Source organism: Peromyscus leucopus, chromosome 14 (genome assembly GCF_004664715.2).
Source record: "Peromyscus leucopus breed LL Stock chromosome 14, UCI_PerLeu_2.1, whole genome shotgun sequence".
Taxonomy (NCBI): Eukaryota; Metazoa; Chordata; class Mammalia; order Rodentia; family Cricetidae; genus Peromyscus; species Peromyscus leucopus.
Genome location: NC_051075.1, coordinates 42893541 through 42911692, shown reverse-complemented (window position 1 = coordinate 42911692; position 18152 = coordinate 42893541). Strand labels below are relative to the sequence as shown.

The 18152-nt window shown below is 40.1% G+C and overlaps 1 protein-coding gene across 1 annotated transcript in view; it reads left to right on the top strand.

The window, feature by feature from the left end:
• The window catches only part of Kcnh5 (potassium voltage-gated channel subfamily H member 5), a 297452-nt gene that overhangs the window by 36928 nt on the left and 242372 nt on the right, over positions 1-18152 (top strand). Inside the window, exons 3-5 of the mRNA XM_028858007.2 lie at positions 61-167; positions 6563-6691; positions 16964-17079. Of these exons, the coding sequence (XP_028713840.1) occupies positions 61-167; positions 6563-6691; positions 16964-17079 (352 nt within the window). The remainder of the gene's footprint in view (positions 1-60; positions 168-6562; positions 6692-16963; positions 17080-18152) is intronic.

Below are 18152 nucleotides of genomic sequence, written 5' to 3'. Positions count from 1 at the left end.
GTGATTTTATGCAATAGCTTAAAAGTGACACAAAAAATGAGATGGATTTTTGTCTTCCAGTTTCATGTATGGAGAATTGACCGACAAGAAGACCATTGAGAAAGTCAGGCAGACCTTTGACAACTACGAGTCAAACTGTTTTGAAGTTCTTCTGTACAAAAAAAACCGTAGGTATTTCTGTTATCAATAAGATGAGCGAGGCCTTTCTGAATGTTATAGCTTAGGAAATGGTAGCTGAGCAACAGGGTACAGAAGATACAATGTGCTGGTACTGCCCTTGGTGTAGGGGGAGAGGTTACTGGTGAAATTAGATAGACAAATTCATAAATATTTCTTCCTATGAAAAGATCCTCTCGAAGAATGGAAACAAATATAGTATATATTATTTTACTTTTACAAATAAATTTTATTAATTAATTAATTATTTTTTGAGACAGGGTTTCTTTTGGAGCCTGTCCTGGAACTCACTTTGTAGACCAGGCTGGATTCGAACTCACAGAGATTCACCTGCCTCAGCCTCCTGAGTGCTGGGATTAAAGGCATGTGCCACCACCACCTGGCAATTTATTTTATTTTTATTTAATTAAAATATATTATCTGTATGAATGTTTTGCTTGTATGTATGTATGTGTACAATGTGTGTGCTTGGTGCTAGCCAAGGTCAGAAGAAGGTGTCAGAACTCCAAGGACTGACATTGAAGAGGCAGAGGGTTGTGAGCCGCTGTGTGCATGCTGGGAACTGAAAGCAAATCCTCCGTAAGAGCAACAGGAGCTCTTAACCACTGAGCCACCTCTCCAGCCCCACATTTTTATTTTTGACATCATGGTTGTCCATATTGATTGGATACAAAGTGACATTATGATTTGGAAATATAATATGAATACTTAAACAAATAACATTCAACATTTCAAATATTTACTTTATGTGATGGGAACATTGGAAATCACTCTCTTGGCAACTTTGGCGTCTGCAGTACGCAGTTATTATTAACCGTATTCACCATGCTGTGCAATCCATCTCACAACTAGACAGAGAAACTTTTCTCATGTGTCACACAGTCTTTGTATAACTAGATCATCTTGTCTTCATTCCTATCCCAACACTGCAGCTGAGAACCTCTGCTGTCTAATCTGTGTTTAATTAACTAAGTTCCACTTCAAATGAGTATATGTTTTCTATTGGTCTTCCATGTCTGGCTTATTTTACTTAGTCCTTACAATCTTTTATTCCTTCTGTGATGTTACAAATACTATAAACTCTCTCTCTCTCTCTCTCTCTCTCTCTCTCTCTCTCTCTCTCTCTCTCTCTTTCATATTGCCTATGCATGTGTGTACTTGTGTACATTTAAAATGGAGGCCAGAGGAAGACATTAGGTATCTTCTTCTATAATCTTCTGCTCTATCCCCTTGAGACAAGGCCTCTCACTTCCTGTTTTTCAGATACACTAACCAGTCTGCAAGCCCTATCCATCCGCTGATCTCTGGCCCCTTCCTTCTCCCCTGCTTCTACCAGTGCTGGGGTTAGAAGCACACACAATCTTGCTTGTTTTTTTATGTGGGTTCAAAAGTCCAAACTCAGGCCCTTATGCTTACTCAGCAAGCATTCCTATCCACTGAGTCATCTCCCAGCCCAAGAAATTCCTTCAAATGCAGAGCATCATTCCATTTTGTATATACATTTCATTTGTTTTATCAGCTCATCTGTTAATGGACAGTTAGGTCAATTATAAAATTGGTCATTGTGAATGGCAGGGCAGTGAACACGAGAGTGCACATATCCCTTTGTCCCACAGATTTCAAATCTTTGGGGTAAATATCCAGCAGCGGGACTGCTATAACATATGGTGAGTCTGAATTAAAAATTTTAAATTAATATTGGAGTGGGTTTTCTATAGGGTTTGTACTAATGTGTGTTCACAACTACAGTATTACAGGATTCGTGTTTTAAGGTTACTATACAAATGTCACTGGGGTGGATATGTGGTTACTTGATGTCAGTCTTTACAAATATAACCTTTAGCTGGAGGCTGACTGTTGCCCGTGGAAGAGTGATGGGCATAGGCATCACCCTCTGAACGAGCCATTCACATCTGGTAAAGTCTGCTGATTGTTGTGACTATTCTCTAGGATTAGAACTGGACATAGTCAATTGCCAAACGTGTCATCACATAGAACCTCATGGACGGCACCTGTTTGGGAGGTTAAAACAACAATTAACCAACCAACCAACCAACCAACCAACCACCACTACCATCAAGCCTCAGTGCATGTGTCCAACCATCAAGCCTTCTTATTAACATGGTTTCATTACATGGTCAAGTGAACTGCATTTCTTTTCACTGCTTTCTCAATTTTTTTTCTTCTTGATATGAAGAGTCTCTTCATGATCATTAACCAAGAAGCCATCTCCAAATTACATCTGTATGCAAAGGAAAAACCAGTTTCTCCGATGGAGAAACAGGGTATATCAACCACACTTAAGGGCAAGGCCCATGCCTATTAATAGACAGCCAACACAAAACGAACTCAGTGGTATTTTGTTGTTGTTGTTGACTTTTAGCCTCATATGACTTTGTTTGGGCCTTTTTACTGGCCTTTTGCTTGTGTATTATGATTTCTGACTTTGTGTTTTTAGTGGGTTTATGTGTGTGTATGTATGTGTGTGTTTCTTGTGCTTGTATTCTTCTTTTTTAAAAAAAACTCTGGGCTTGGGTGTTTTTTTATGTGTTTGTTTGTTTATTTGCTTATTTGTTTTCTGGAGAGAGAGAGAGAGAGAGAGAGAGAGAGAGAGAGAGAGAGAGAGAAAGAGAATGAAGAAATGGAGTTGGGTAGGTATGGCGGTGAAGAGAATCTGGGAGGAGTTGAGAGAGGAGAAACTGAGATCAGAATATATTGTAAAAAAATTTGTTTTCAATAAAATGTATATTAAAAATTGTGTGTGATTGTGTGTGTGTGTGTGTGTGTGTGTGTGTGTGTGTGTTGCTTTCATGGTAAATGATGACAAAATCCATTCTCATCTTCAGTGATTACTATAGTCTCCTTAAGTGGGAGAGGCACCCAAACCTCAGCAGAACACATTTTTTTTTCTAGGTTCAGTGTATGTTGGATCTTTTGGTGCACAATTTTTCCTTCCATTTCTTTCAGTCTGTTATTCTTTACAGAATACGTGGAATTAAAATTAGATTTTCTTTTTTAGTACTAGACCCACAAAAGGATAACAACAGCCACAGACATTGCCTCAGAGCAGTGCATTAGGTGACAGGAACATTGTCTTGCATGGTTTTACCTATCAAAACTTTAATCTTTTCATCTTGCAGTTTAGAATCAAGGCCGAAGAGATGTTTCTGTTTAGGGTCACACTCAGCGGCCAGCTGGTCACACAGAAAACAATCGGTTCTGAATGATGTGCTTGTCCTGCTGTAGAGGCTGTAGACACATCCGGGTCTTCTTCCGGGTCTTCTTCCCTCAGGCTCCAAGGTTTAGTCATGATTCATAGGAAGCCCAGAATGTCCAAGCCCCTTCATTTCCATATAGATCTGTTAGTCCTGGGATGACTTGGCCCAAGTTTAGCAAATAACTGAAGAACACTTATCACTAAGACTATTTCCCTTGGCACTTAAGCCGAATTAACAAATAAATATCTGCTGAATTTTCAGACATCATAGCCAAGTCCACAGTTTGAGTTTGTCAGTCGTACCTTAAGGGGATTTTGTTTTGTTTATTTACTTTAAAACATATTGGTAATAACTTGAAATTTGCATTTTTATAATTCTCCTTCTGGGATAGTTTAGATATTTTACATTGTGCTCATGGCTTGAAATTATTATATGACTTTTGTTCAAGTCTGGCTGGCTCTCTAAAGGGAACAGTTTATTGATGTATAAGTGTCTGCATAAAGCTGTTAAGAGGGGCTCCACAGCTTTGTAGATTACAGCTCCCGTTCTCCTCCCTGGGCTCTCTGCATCCATCTTTATTTTTTACTTTCCTTTAATAGAAAGAATAGGCATTCTATAGGCATTAGGGTAGCATACAAGTATCTTAGCCAACTTTAAAGAAATTTTGTAAGAGGTCATCTGAATACAGCTTTTGCATATCAAACTGGAAAGAGTGCATTTTGTGACTTTGAAAAATGTAAGACAGGGAAATTGACATATCTGTAGAAGACCGTTTGGGGAAGCCTGAATGCCAAGCCCCTCAAGACTTCCATCATGTGATTAGGTTAGGTTAAACACCATTTTGCCAATGGAGAAGTTGAGGTTTCTGATTTTTTTGGTCGGGGGTTGGCACTTCAGTTTGTACCTTTTTTAAAATTTCTTCCTATCTACTGTCCTTATTAAAGGAGGATTTGCTGCTCTGGGGAAGTTTAGAATCTCTGGAGCATGGAGAGAACCTAGAGGCATGTTTCTAGTGACCAGTGGCCAGGCCCTGCTCTGAATGCCCCTCTGTCCATCCTTCTCAGACTCCCTTTCCATCTGACCCTTAACACCAGGATGTAAAGAATATTTCACCAGCTACTTGAAAATATTTGCCTGTGCTGGGAAGTCTGAGCCTAGGAGCTGGAAAATTCTACCTTGATATTGGGAAGTAGCTTTTCAGACTGTCCTGTCTCTGCCAGAATCTGGAAAGTGCCTGTTTCCATGGATGTGGCAACAGCTCTTTTTGTCCAGGTTTCTAGCAGGCCCTGGAAAAAACAAAAGGATTTTCAACGCCCCTTTCTCTTTGTTTATGACCCTTCTGCCTCTAGCTCACTGTGTTGGAATAGCCTCAGGCCATGAACACAACAGCGTCTGGCCATGGTTATCTGTAAAGCTGCATGTCACTCACAGTTTTGATATACAGTGTAAAACAAGGAACAGGAAACAGGGAGCAAGCCTGGCTGGGAGGCGATGCAATTGTTTTCCATGGTCCTTTCTCATTTTGTAATCATCTTGGAAAGGGCTATGTCCCTCTGTGGGTCTGCCATGGCCACAAGAGACTCAATGGCCAGAGCTGAACATCCCCTTATAAATCTCTCTGCAATGTTCTGGTTTCTTGAGCCTGTAAAGAACTCATGTCTAAATGACAAGTTAGCCCTTGCATGACTTAGAGAGAGTCTCCAAGTTTAGCCGATAATTTAAGAGCACTGTTATTACGCCGATGTTTAAACAGAAATGGTAGTGGCTTTAGGTGATACAGCTTTGGACCCAGGTATGAAGGAGCTTGTTATTTGGTTTTCACTTGGGACCACTAAGATACTGTTAGCTCTCACCTCCAGCAGCTGCACATCCACTCTCCAGATCCTAGACCTGACCAAAAACCCCTCTGTTCCTAAGAAGGAATATTTTGAGGGGCTTTATTTATGTCTGGTAAAAATATGATGGAAAATGCGTTTTTAAAAATGATTTTTTTATTGATGTGTTGCCACTTCGTGGATAATTATTCTCTTGAGGGTATTTCTCATGCCTTCATCTATTCATTCTTTGCAATATGTCAGTCCCTGGTCTGTCCAGATCCTGATCGTTAAATCCTGAAACCTTCATCCCTCTGGAGAGTGCAGCAGCTCTTCTTTGAAGAAGGATGTGGCAGAGCTGAGCCTCACGGGGGTGGAGACAGTGGCTCTGGCAGACACCCCAGATTCTCAAGCTGTGGACACCTGTGCTGTTTTTTTTTTTTTTTCCTTTTTAAGATTGCCCTGAAGGTTTCAGGGTGCACTCTGCATGCAACAGGTATCAACTCTTGTTGATGTCTTCTGTGATTGGGGAAACAGTCAAAGCCACCGAGGTGTCACAGAAGTCCATCTGACTGAAGAGAGAGCCTTGGGATAGAAGCAGCATTTCAGGGGCTTGTCCAGGAGCCAGGCTTGTCAGGGCAGCAGGTATTGCTGTTAATTGGAAACACTTGTCAAAGTGACAAGAACAGAGAGACCTGTAGGAGTGATCACACTCAGTGAGTCTGTCAGAATGAAGTCTGGGAGAGCAACAGAGGTCTCAGGACCCAGACCTAAAGGCGACACTGGTTTTACTTCAGCAGCAAGAATGCCTTTGTGTACACAAGTTGGGAAGTGAACCAATACTTTCCTTTAGAACGTTCATATTTTGGGCTAAAAATACACTCGTCAAATTTGAAAAACTGGTAGCTGATACAGGGTCAAATGGTTTTTTGCTTCTTTTGTTATTTCATTTTATGTTGAGAATTAAACCCAAGGCCTTGTGCATGCATGACAAGTATTCCATCACTGAACTTTATTCCCAGCCCTTGGAAGTTTTTTAATTTTAATTTTAATTATTCTTTTGAGACAGCATCTTACTAAGTTGCCCAACGTGGCCTTGAGCTCATTCTGTAGTCTATGCTAACTCTGAATTTGTGATCCCCCTGCCTCAGCCTCCTGAGTAGCTGGCATTATAGGCCTGTACCCGTAACTCTGGTTAAAGTATTTTTTTTTTTTAATTTTGTTTATGCATCAAAACTATAGTTTTGATGCAGAGGCAGCAGAAGCAAGGGGTGGGTGGGGGCAGGGGAGCTAAGCCTTGCTGTGGCCCGCTGACACTCCCTTGTCCTCTTGCTCCCTCATTCTCCACTACAGGAACTCCGGTCTGGTTCTACATGCAAATCGCGCCGATAAGAAACGAGCATGAGAAAGTGGTCTTGTTCCTGTGTACGTTCAAGGATATTACACTGTTCAAACAGCCAATAGAGGATGACTCAACGAAAGGTAATTTCCCCAAGGGAGTGTCTCTACCTAAGAAGCTGGTGGCCTTTTATCTGGCACGCCTTCTTATGGCCCTTTGTCTGTTCAACCGTCATCCTAGTGAGAAGTTGGAAGGAATTCCAGGTTAATTTGGGAGCAGCCTAATTGGCATTTCAACACCCTGTACCCCGTGAGCTTTAGCATGAAAGATTACACCTAGCCAGGACTGCCTTCACTGAGCTCCTACCAGAGAGCTGTTCATAATTTGATGGAGTTTTGGTCAACTGATTGAGTTTTACCGGCTGATTACTTTCAGCTTCTATTTATTCAGTTGTGTGTTCTCTTGAGTGGAAGTTGTATAATTTTGTCATAAAGAGAATGGCTGGCACAGTGCAAGCCTCCCAAGCGGAACATTATTGACTGCAGCATCCAGAGATGTGGCTACGGAAACCTAGAGTGCTCTTACCTCTTTCCAATGTAATTTATTCCCAATTTATTTTCTCCATTTGGCTTTAAATTAGAAGCGGGTGTCATATAAATGAAGACTTTAGAATTCATTTAGAAACAGGTTTTATGAAATATTTTTTTAAGAACCTCTTAGGAGACCAAAAGGAAATGCCTGCCTTTATGCATTTGGCAAACATTCCCTTCTCTTCCCTTCCTTCTTTAAAAAAAAAAACAAAAAAAAAAAAAAAAAAAAAACCAGCACAGAGATTTAAGCTTTCCAATTGAAACTATAATTACAGAAAATGGCATCATTTTATCCTTTGCAGGTGAGTCTAAATACATGTCTCTATTCACTTGTTTTGTTAGTATCAAATTAAAAAGAGAAACTTTACAATGTGCCAACTATTGAAAATAGGACCAAACAAATTAATTTATATGTGTCTCTGAAATTTGAGACTCCATGAAATCACTTTCTGGAAGATTAAGTAAAATACCTACTTTAGGGCTCAGATCTCCCACCCCCTCTATCATCTGATTGTGTAACTCAGGCTGACCTGCAGCTCAGCATTTCTCCTGCCTCAGTCTTTCAAATCTGGAATTACAGGCACGCACCATCACACCCAGCTAATGCTACTTTTAAATTATGCTAAAACATATTTCTAATCATCTTGGCATTGAATGTTGACTTATTTCTTTGACACTTTATGATGTTTCGGACAAGGTCTAGAAAAGGCACCCTTTTCTTAGTTGTACATGGAACACTTACCAGGTGTACTACATTCTGAGTCACAAAAATTTTGACCAATTTAAACCTTTGAGAAATGAGTCTCAGACCATAATGGAATTAAATTAGAAATCAATAACTGAAAGATGCATGGAAAAATCCAACAATTTGGGAATTAAACAACACATTTCTAAATAATCCATCAGCCAAAAAAATCTTGTTACAAATATTTTGAACAAAATGAAAATTTACCTTTTTAAAATTTTTGGAAGAGAGTAAAGGTGATATGTAATGTAATATGTAATATTAGATGCACATATTATAAAATAAAATGACTGAAATATGTAATATTAGATGCATAGATTTCAAAAGAAAATGACTGAAAATCACCCAGTAACTTAGTTTCCATCTTAGGAAGCTACACAAAAAAGAGAATTTTAAACTGAAGACAAGACATCATAAACCATATGTGAGAAATCACTGTAAAACAGGACAGCTTTAGGAGAAAACCCAACAAAACTCAACACTAATTATAATAATTAAAATACAATTATAGTCAATAAATCTCTACTTCTGATAACCAAGAAAGAAGGGGAAGACACAGATTACCAAGACTGGAAATGAAGGTCGTCTACCTCCACTCATCCTGTGGCTGTTGAAGCCTAGACAATGATCACCCTGTGGTTACCACTGATGACTTATAGGATAGAGACCAATCTCTCCAAATTCACTTGGGGAGGGGAGAAACAGAAAACCTTGCCTGCATCACCATTAAATCCGTAAGCAGTAAAGAGTAATTGACCAAAACCAAGGAAATAGAAAGTGTGAATAGTTTTATCAGGAGACCATAATAAACACTGAAGGAAGATATTTCTTTTTCCTTCTTCAGGATTTCACACACGTATATAGTGAAATACGATCATTGCCGCCCTTAGTCCCCTCTGTAAGTTCTCCTCCCCTTCCTAAAAATGTCCCCCTCCATGCTCAGCCCTAAATGGGCCATCTTTATCAGCCTCCCAAAGCATCAAGGCTCAAGGAACATTACGGAAGAGGAGGCAAAAAGAACATAAGAGCTGGAGGGTGGGGAGGAGGCCTGGGAAGTGCCGTCTTCTGGACGTAGCACAGCTGGTGTCCACATGAACTTACAGCGCCTGTGATTGCCTGCACAAGACCTGTGTGTTCAAGTCCCTTCCAGAATGCAGAAACAGAGGGAAGTCTCCCAACTCATGTGATGAGGCCAGTACCACTCTGATACAAAACCCTGCAAAGATATTACAGAAAAGGGAAATAATAGATGAGTTCTTACTCTCTACATAAAATATTCCATAAAACTGAATTCATAAAATATAAGAAAGGTTACACATGACAACCAAATGAATACAGTCTTCAGGAAACAATTCCCCCAATCCACCCTATCAATGAGGTGGTAAAGAAAGAGCCTATGATCCCATCAGTTGGCATAGAGAAAGCTTTGAAAAAAATTCAACACTCATTCATGATTCAAAATTCCCAGAAATGTAGGCATAGAGGGGATGATCTTCCCTTTTTTTTTTTATAAGAAACATCTGTGAAAACCTTAATATTAACAGTGAACTGTATCTTTGCGTGAGGTATTAAAATAAAAAGATAAAATAATTGATATGTGATTGGTGACCTAAAACACTCTTCAAACGAATTTTGGTGTCTTTACCATGAATAGCAGTCAACTTGAGTGAAGAGTTTTTGTATCATATTTTTACCTTTAGATATACATGTATTTATATTAGAGGAATTTTTTTCTGATTTACTATTTGTAATTTTATGAGACACTTGAAACTGGCCAAGGAAAGGGCATGATTTTCCCACCATTTTGACTTGCTGAACATTAATGGTAGTTAGTAACTTTGTATTTATGGAAACTGGAAGTTGACAGCATTCTGCTGGGAATCGGGGCGGGGGGGCAGGTGTCGATACTTCAAGAGCTGACTTTTATCTCTGAACTTAATGCTTCTCCACTCTTCTGTTCTCACCTCTATCACTCTGCATCCCCATGTAAGTATCACAGAGTGCTTGTAAGGCACGGTCTCTTTTGAGTTGAACTGTCTGCTTTTATAAATTATTTTGAATAACAGCAGACAAGTCAGGCCACTTGACTGTTGAACAGTGAGTTCAATAAGTATGCAAATCAAAATCCTGTGAACATCATTGGTATAAAATATCTCTTTCTAGTGCCAGGAATTCTAGAAGATGGGCTAATTTGAAAATAATTTTTGTTCTGAAACTCTTGTATGCTTTCCCTATACATAACAGATTACTGAAAAAGCATTGCATAATGCAGTTATGAATGCTGCATATGAACTACTTTCTATTATTCATGTGAACTGTACATTGAACATGAAAAATTCAAAAGACATGAAATATTTATACCATTAAACCATCATCCTACTGTATCTTTGAAGCTAGTGATATAGGAACAGGGGAGTGTTTTTGGAGGCTTAGTAAAATAGTGTGTTTTTCAATTTTTAAAGACAAACAAGAACAAATGATTCTTTTGGATAAATGGCACATGTAATCTCATTATACTACCACAATATCAAATTGAATAAGAAGATTGTGATGTCGCCCTTGATCAAGCCTTCCAGTTACTTAATATAAACTTTTTCATGATTTCTATAAGAATATCCTATTCTACTAACCTTACTTTTATCTGTTTTTCCCCCAACAAATGTTGAACTGAGAGTATTCCTGGGGATACAGAAGTGGCCCTTTCTCTAGTATTCCAGGGGAAGACTAAGACGTTAATAGTAGAAGCTTTGCTCTAAGTGTTCTTGGTGAGCAGCTGAGTGTGAGGAAGGTAAATGTGAGAGGAGTTAAGAGAGTGAGGCAGTGAATAGACAAGGGAGACACAGGACCACTGGGCAGCATGGAGGTCTTCTGAGGCTCTTGGTCCAGAGTTTCACTAGCATCCATGACCATCATTCTGTTTTCCACTTTTGTCCAGTCAGAGGAATGGAGATGAGCAGGGGGTAAAATGTTGGATTTATCTGAAGTTCCGTTTTGATTAGGTGCAAGAGAAAGAATCTAAGAAGGGACTATTGGTTAGATAAAGGCTCGTGTCCTTCAAAGATTTGCAAATGTGTTGGTTTGCATTCATATCAATCTCCTGTTTCTATTGGCATTCCCCCCCCCCAAAAAAAACCCCAGACATATAGTGGAAAGACTTGAAGGCACAGACTCTGAACTTTGCTTCTGAATCATCTCAGACAGTGGCCATGACAGTTATGGCTGCAGTGATTGAGTGGAACTCTGCTCGTAACAAATCCTACGTTCACCAAAATTCCATCCTGAATTATTTTGTTTTTGTTCTTAAACTGTGTGGTAATGCCTGACATCAGCAATGCTTTTGAATTATGCCATAAGGGATGACAGCTAAAATTACTGACAGGAAGGTTATCAACTCTGATGGACAGTCAATACCTATCAGGCACTCTACGTTCATTATTGCTCATTTCACCAAATTTGAAATTAATGTTATTATCCCCACTTTACTGCCAGAGAGCCTAACACTTAGGCTGACTTCAAGCCTCAAGTTCTCCATACTGCCCATTTCTGACTTATCTTCTGCAGTGGGAATTCACTGGCAGGCACAGCCGTCTTAATTCTCTGTTCCTAAGCATAGGCCTCGTGACGATGCTATCTTTCTTGACAGAGTTGTGCTCTCGGAACCAACTAAACTTCCCGATGCTAATTCCACAGGGTGAAGTAGTCTTGTTATCTTTTGTACCTGGTATTGTGATGCTGAAAGTGTTGTTCAGATAATCTGTCAATAGTTTCTGATACTTTATCTATCATAACATGGAAATTGCAGCCCAGAGGTCTATACTGTGGATTATCTTATGTGTTCTTAAGATCGTTATCCAAATCTCTGCCCATTGATACTGTACAGACTTTTCAAACAGACTTCCAAACCACTAAGATAATTACAGTGTGAAGCACCCTCTGCCAAGCAGTCATGGTACCTTTTTGCCAGTAATGAGGCAAAAAAAAAAAAAAAAAAAAAAAAAAAAAAAAGAAAGAAAGAAAAATTCTTCCAGAATAAAAATAACATCAAAAAAGTAACCTACTTGCAAAAGCCAATGATTTTCTTTAGAGAGGAGATGATGGAAGAAATAGGAGTAATTATGCCAGGCAGTCTCGTTGGCTGAGAGCAAAATTGTTTACCTAAGCTTTTTCCTTATAGATTGGAATCTTGTGTTGCAGTCCAATAGATTGATTTAACTGCCTCTGTGACTTCCTTTCATTTTTAAGATTAGGCAGTCCATGACAAGGAGGTTAATTGCAACCCAATAGAGCTAAACTAATGTTTTATTAAGAAGGAGTTGGCAGCCCGGGCTTTTAGGAGAACAAATGTTCTCATAATGCCATGAACAACTTACAGTGCAAGCATTCTGCTCGTCATACGCGACTGTCTGTTCGTATTACCCCATATCGATCACGTCTAAGTAACATCAGCGAACTGCTGAGGCATCAGTCACACCAGTCTGGTTTCCGTCGAGGTGAGCTGGGGGGATGCAGTTGTGTGGAGACGTGAGAACTGCTGATGAGTCTTTTTTTTTTCTCTGACCTAGACAGTGTGGCTGTGTGACTTTTTCAAAGTTTGTCCCTAACACGGTGTGTGTGGGGGGAGGGCATCTTGGGGAAAGATCCAATAAACTCAACTCGTTAACAACGGAGGCAATTCCACAGCACAAAAAGATAGGCATAAGAAAATTCAACTTGGCGCGGTTTACAGTAGTGAAAAGTCTGGAAACTTCTAGAGCATGTGTCAGTGAATCATAAGCATTGTCAAGGAGAAACAAGCGCCCCATTCCTAGTGATAATGGGGAGCAGGCAAGAGTGAAGCACCACGTGGGTTGATGGGAAGATAAGAAGGGGAATTTCAGGCTATTGTGTTTGTTGCAGCTTTTGTTTTTCCAGTGAAGTGCGTGGGGAGGCAGTGGAGGGAAGGAGGTATAGAAGTCTTCAGACAAGTGCTAAAGTTAGAACATTCCAGCAAGAGAGTCCCCCTGGCCTGTGAACTCTGGGAGCAGTAGTAGTTCCTGCTCTTCCACTAATTTACATATGAAATGGAACACACCTTGACTTAGCTTTGCTTCTCCACCTTCTGGGGCATGTTGATAGCAAAACGCTAAAAGATGATTCCCTGACCATTGACCTTGGTTTCTCTAGGAAGAAAGAATCCTTTGCGAATCTTTGCTTGTTAATCTCTGTGCTTCCCTATGCCAGAGCTGGCCCATCACCTAGTCCTGCCTTTCTTTCTCACTAGTGGTTCCTCAGGTTCACTCTACCTTCTGTGGTGATATTGTGTCCCCCAAAATATTGTGCACCCTAATAAACTTATCTGGTGTCAGAGAACAGAACAGCTACTAAATAGACATAGAGGCCAGAAAATGGTGGCACGCACACCTTTAATCCTAGCATTCCAAAGGCAGAGATCCGTCTGGATCTCTGTGAGTCCAAAGCCGCACCGGAAACAGCCAGCCATGGTGACACATACCTTTATCCCAGGAAGTGATAGCAGGAAGCAGAAACGTATATAAGGCATGAGGACCAGGAACTAAAGTCTGGTTAAACTTTAGGCTTTTAGCAGCAGTTCAGCTGAGATTCATTCTAGATGAGGACTCAGAGGCTTCCAGTTTGAGGATACAGGATCAGCTGAGAAGTTGGCGAGGTGAAGTCAGCTGTGGTTTGTGTTCTGTCTCTCTGATCTTTCAGCGTTCACCCCAATACCTGACTCCAGGTTTTTATTAATAAGACCTTTTAAGATTCATGTTACAACCTTCCTCACTCCAGAGTTCCTCCTTAATGTCATGAATATGACACCTACTGAAAGCGGAGCCTGGCTCCCTTGTTACATTTTAATTTTAATTGTATAAAAGGCAGGTGATACGCTAATCCCTGTATAACTTTTTCACTTCTGCTTCGTTTATTCAACAAAAATGTCATTAGTGTTCTTTACAAGTTGTGTTGATCAGATTATATATAGTTGTACAGACACCTTTAAACAAACGTTTTGTGAGTATTTAAATTAGGAACTACTGCTCCCTAATTATGGATGCAGCACCATCCCTGTGTGACAATAGCTTTCACTATTGTGTTTCCCCTTCCTCACTTCCCATTCTGAGCACAGTAAGAGACGAGTGGATGCCAGCCTTCTAAGGTCTGTGCTCTTCCTTGATTCATTGGCTATATTCCTCCCACATTTCCCTTTGTTTCCAGAAGTTTTTCTAGACAAACATTATATTGAGTACACAGAATGAAAATAGTTTTCTCTTTTAACCCTACTCAGATATACAGAAATCCAACATCACCTTTCTTAGCAATATAAGCCTTCAGTAAGAAAAAAAAGATGAGCTAAGAAGTTTCTAGAAATAGCCTAGGCAGCTATCTGCTCAGCGGATGTAAGACGAGGACTTATCAGATATATTTTAGCAGGTTGATGAGGGGTGACTGGAATAGTCATAGTCACCAGAGAGCACTTTATCATTTACACCCCACCCAGGAAAGCTGACCAAGGCCCACTGCCATAAGACATGAATGGGCTTTAGTCTCAGATAAAATTGGATCAGTCAGTCGTCCTTTGTTAATTTTCTTACAGCCTTTAGTGCTACCATAAGGAGATGAACTTTAATAACCTGAAGTAAACCATGGCTACACTGTTGTTACTGTCACATGATGTGTGTACTATGGGGTATGGACGAGGGCACGCCCTTCCTATAGGTGGACCAAAGAAGCTTCCAGAAAGCAGTAATCCTTCACTTGTGTCTGAACTGCCATTAGCCAAACAGATGGAAAGGGGAAGAGAACGGCAGACATGCAGGATGAGTGTAATCTAGAAAAGAACGGGGTATTACAGTGTGTAAAAAGTACTCTGGAGGACTTAATTATATTTTGAATTTATTCTTCAGTTAGTTTTCTATTGGTTTAGTAAGGTTGGAAAGCAGTAAGACAGCAGAGGACAGATGTAGTGTAAATCCTTGTAGGTATATGCTAAGTGGCCTCTCTTCTAAGGACACAGTGTTATCCTGGAAGTCTCTAGGCTGATGCCAAAGATTGAAGTGGGAAAGTGTGATCTGACTTGTGTTTCAGAATGAATCTCACCAGTGTGAAGGCATGTTCTCAGGGGGTTGTCACCTGACTGCAGTGGCACATGCTGTACCGTGTGACAAGTAAGAATGAAAGGAATTCAGTTTGAAAGATTCATAACTTATGAACTAGAAGGCTTCTCTCTCTCTCTCTCTCTCTCTCTCTCTCTCTCTCTGTGTGTGTGTGTGTGTGTGTGTGTGTGTGTGTCTGATGTGTGTCTGTAATAGTGGAAGAAGGACAGTGGGTGTTAAGTTACTGATTTGCATGGTTAGAAATGGCACCAGTTAATTTATCAAGATCAGGGATATCTGAAGGATTTAGGGTTGTAACATGGAGAGAAGTTAATAATAAGATGAGCTTTAGACCTGTTGAGAGCAGATGTCTGTAGAATATCTTATAAGAGGGTGGCCAATGCAGAGAGATGTTCAGGTCCAGCACACAGAAGAAAAGTCAAGGTTGGTGACAGACAATTCAAGTTGATTTTCTTGTATGTTGATGCTCAGATTTCTGGAGAAGTAATTGATGATGTCTCAGTTGCCTCATTGTGGGGCCAGAACACTGTACAGAACCTTGGGTTGCAGGTAATGTCCCCAACCTGATTTTAAAATCCAGACTATGGAAAAGCCCATTAGTAAAGAAGAATAAAGAACTCTCCATCACTGGGTGTTGGCTTACTTCTCACACAATCACTGAACACATAGAAGGAGCTGAATTGGTGGGAGGAGTTCTAAGTCTGAATGATTAGTCTGAAGGGTAACAGTAAAGTCCAACATCACCGTACTCTGTGATTTGGCCGGCACTAGTCTCTTGTAGGCCCAGGGTTTGCGCCATCTGTCTTTGACCAGCTTTTGGTTCCACTTTGAAGGAGTTGTTTGGAGACTAGCCTGTTGGTAACACCGTAGAAATGATCGACTAGGTTTAGGGAAATCTTTAATGGAGCAGAGCTTTGAGCCAGTTAGAGAATGTATAGTTGTGACAGAGCCACAATGTGGCTGGTTTTGCTCTATTTGTTCACATCTCATTGGTATTTTCTTTGAAATTAATGATTTTAATAATGGCAACTTGAGACCCCAGAAGAATTTTTTCCCCATTAAATTCACATTCCTTTCTCCCCAAAGCAACTTCTCTTTGAGAAAACATGATTAGGTTTATAGATGTTTCAAACATAACTTTTTAGATATCACTGCAGTTGTTAATGAGACAAATAACATTTGTTATGCTACCAGGGAGGTGGAATGTGTGATATGAACCATGCCATGTGTGGTTAGCATTGGGCTTTTCCTCTTAGGTGGGTACCTCTGTATACAACACACAGTAGAACTGTCTTCATTAGGGTGGTAGTGACTGCTCTAACACTAATAATAATTTAGTAATGGCATGTATTATTTCTATTATTAATAAGGAAAAATTTGATTTGACATAAGAGAAGCATATCTATTGTTTACACAATAATCCAAAGCAAGTGGCCCTGGCTGGCATTGTTCTACACAGCAATCCAGTGGCTTTGCCTTCTTCTAAGGGCTTGCCATTGGCATCCAGCTAGTAGAAGGAGTAGGAAGTGTGATACCAACTTGCTTCTGAAATAGGGATACAGATGTGGCATCATTGTTTCTGCTTACATTCCATGAGTGAGAACTAGGGACTTGGAACACACAGATGCATGGGATGCAGAGAAAAGAGTTGCTGGCTAGGCAGCTGCTTCCCCTTAACAAACCCATAGGAATCAAGCAGGACCAGATACTTTTTTAACCCATTATCTGCCTTGACTACAGGGACTACGTCGTAGATGTGAGAAAGGCACAAATGTCACAGATATTAGAAAGTGCATCCTTTCAGTCACACCTCAGATATTTGGTGGTGTTTACATAGGACTGAAGCCGATACTCCTAAGTTTTTCTGGGCAGCTTACAGTTGCTGTCATCCTCCAGCTGTCTGAGAGAATGCTGGACTTTCAGTTCACGGTATACGAATAACCAAAACTCTCTGTTCATCTTTTTAAGGTTGGACAAAATTTGCCCGATTGACACGGGCTTTGACAAATAGCCGAAGCGTTTTACAGCAGCTTACACCAATGAATAAAACAGAGACGGTCCACAAACACTCACGACTAGCTGAAGTAAGTATGAGAATGACTTTGCTTTTCAAGGTAGTGGCATTGATATGTGTCCCTCCCAATTATTCAGTATAAACACAATCGCATAGGTGATAACTTATGTTTTCTTTGTAGAACTGTAGAAATTTGAAACATTGCCTTTTATCCTCTCCAACTTTTGCATGGAAATGTAGTTCATGCTGTATTAGGTGATGCTTAGAGACTGTGTGATTTAATTGAACAAATGGGACAGAGAGTCCATTCATCCATTTGTGTGCGTGGAAAATATTGAGGGTCTCCACTGTAGTTGGATTTCTGTGAAGGATGTAAAGATGAATAAGAAGCAGGTTGTTACTAAGGGGTGAAAGATGCAGCATAGGAAATGGATAAAGAATTTAAGATATGGTACCCAAGTGTGAGGTGGTCCTTAGTGGAGTGAATTCAGGAGAGGAGTTAGGACCAGTGAGACGGCTCAGCAGGCAAAGGTGCCTGCTGCCAAGTCTGACAGCCTGAGTTCTATTTCTGGAACCCATATGGTAGAAGCAGAGAACCGACTTCTGCAAATTTCCTTTGACCTCCACATATGTGCCATGACATACACCCCACCATAAATGTCTTACACACACACACACACACACACACACACACACACAGAGAGAGAGAGAGAGAGAGAGAGAGAGAGAGAGTCAAGAGACAGAGAGACAGAAATAGAGAGACAGACTCACACACAGAGAGAAACATACACAGAGAGACACAGAGAGAGACTCACAGAGACCAAGCTATCAACATTATGTTGAGTCCATAAAATATTTTGAGTTAACTTAGAAAGAGAAAGACACCATTAAACCCAGATGTTCATTGATTTTGAAAAAGGTTGAGGCACTTCTTAATTAGTTACAAACACCAATTCTGTTTAGAGAGGGTTGGGAAATAAAGTCTATTCTTTAAATATTCTGGAGTTTTCCTTAGCTCATAACTAACAGTCTGTGGCAGTTTTTTTTCCTTCTTCTAAATAGCTGTTAGTACCATGGAGAAAGCTGTGAACATGCTGTGGAATAGCCACACTTAAACTAAAATAGGACATGGATATAGTATTA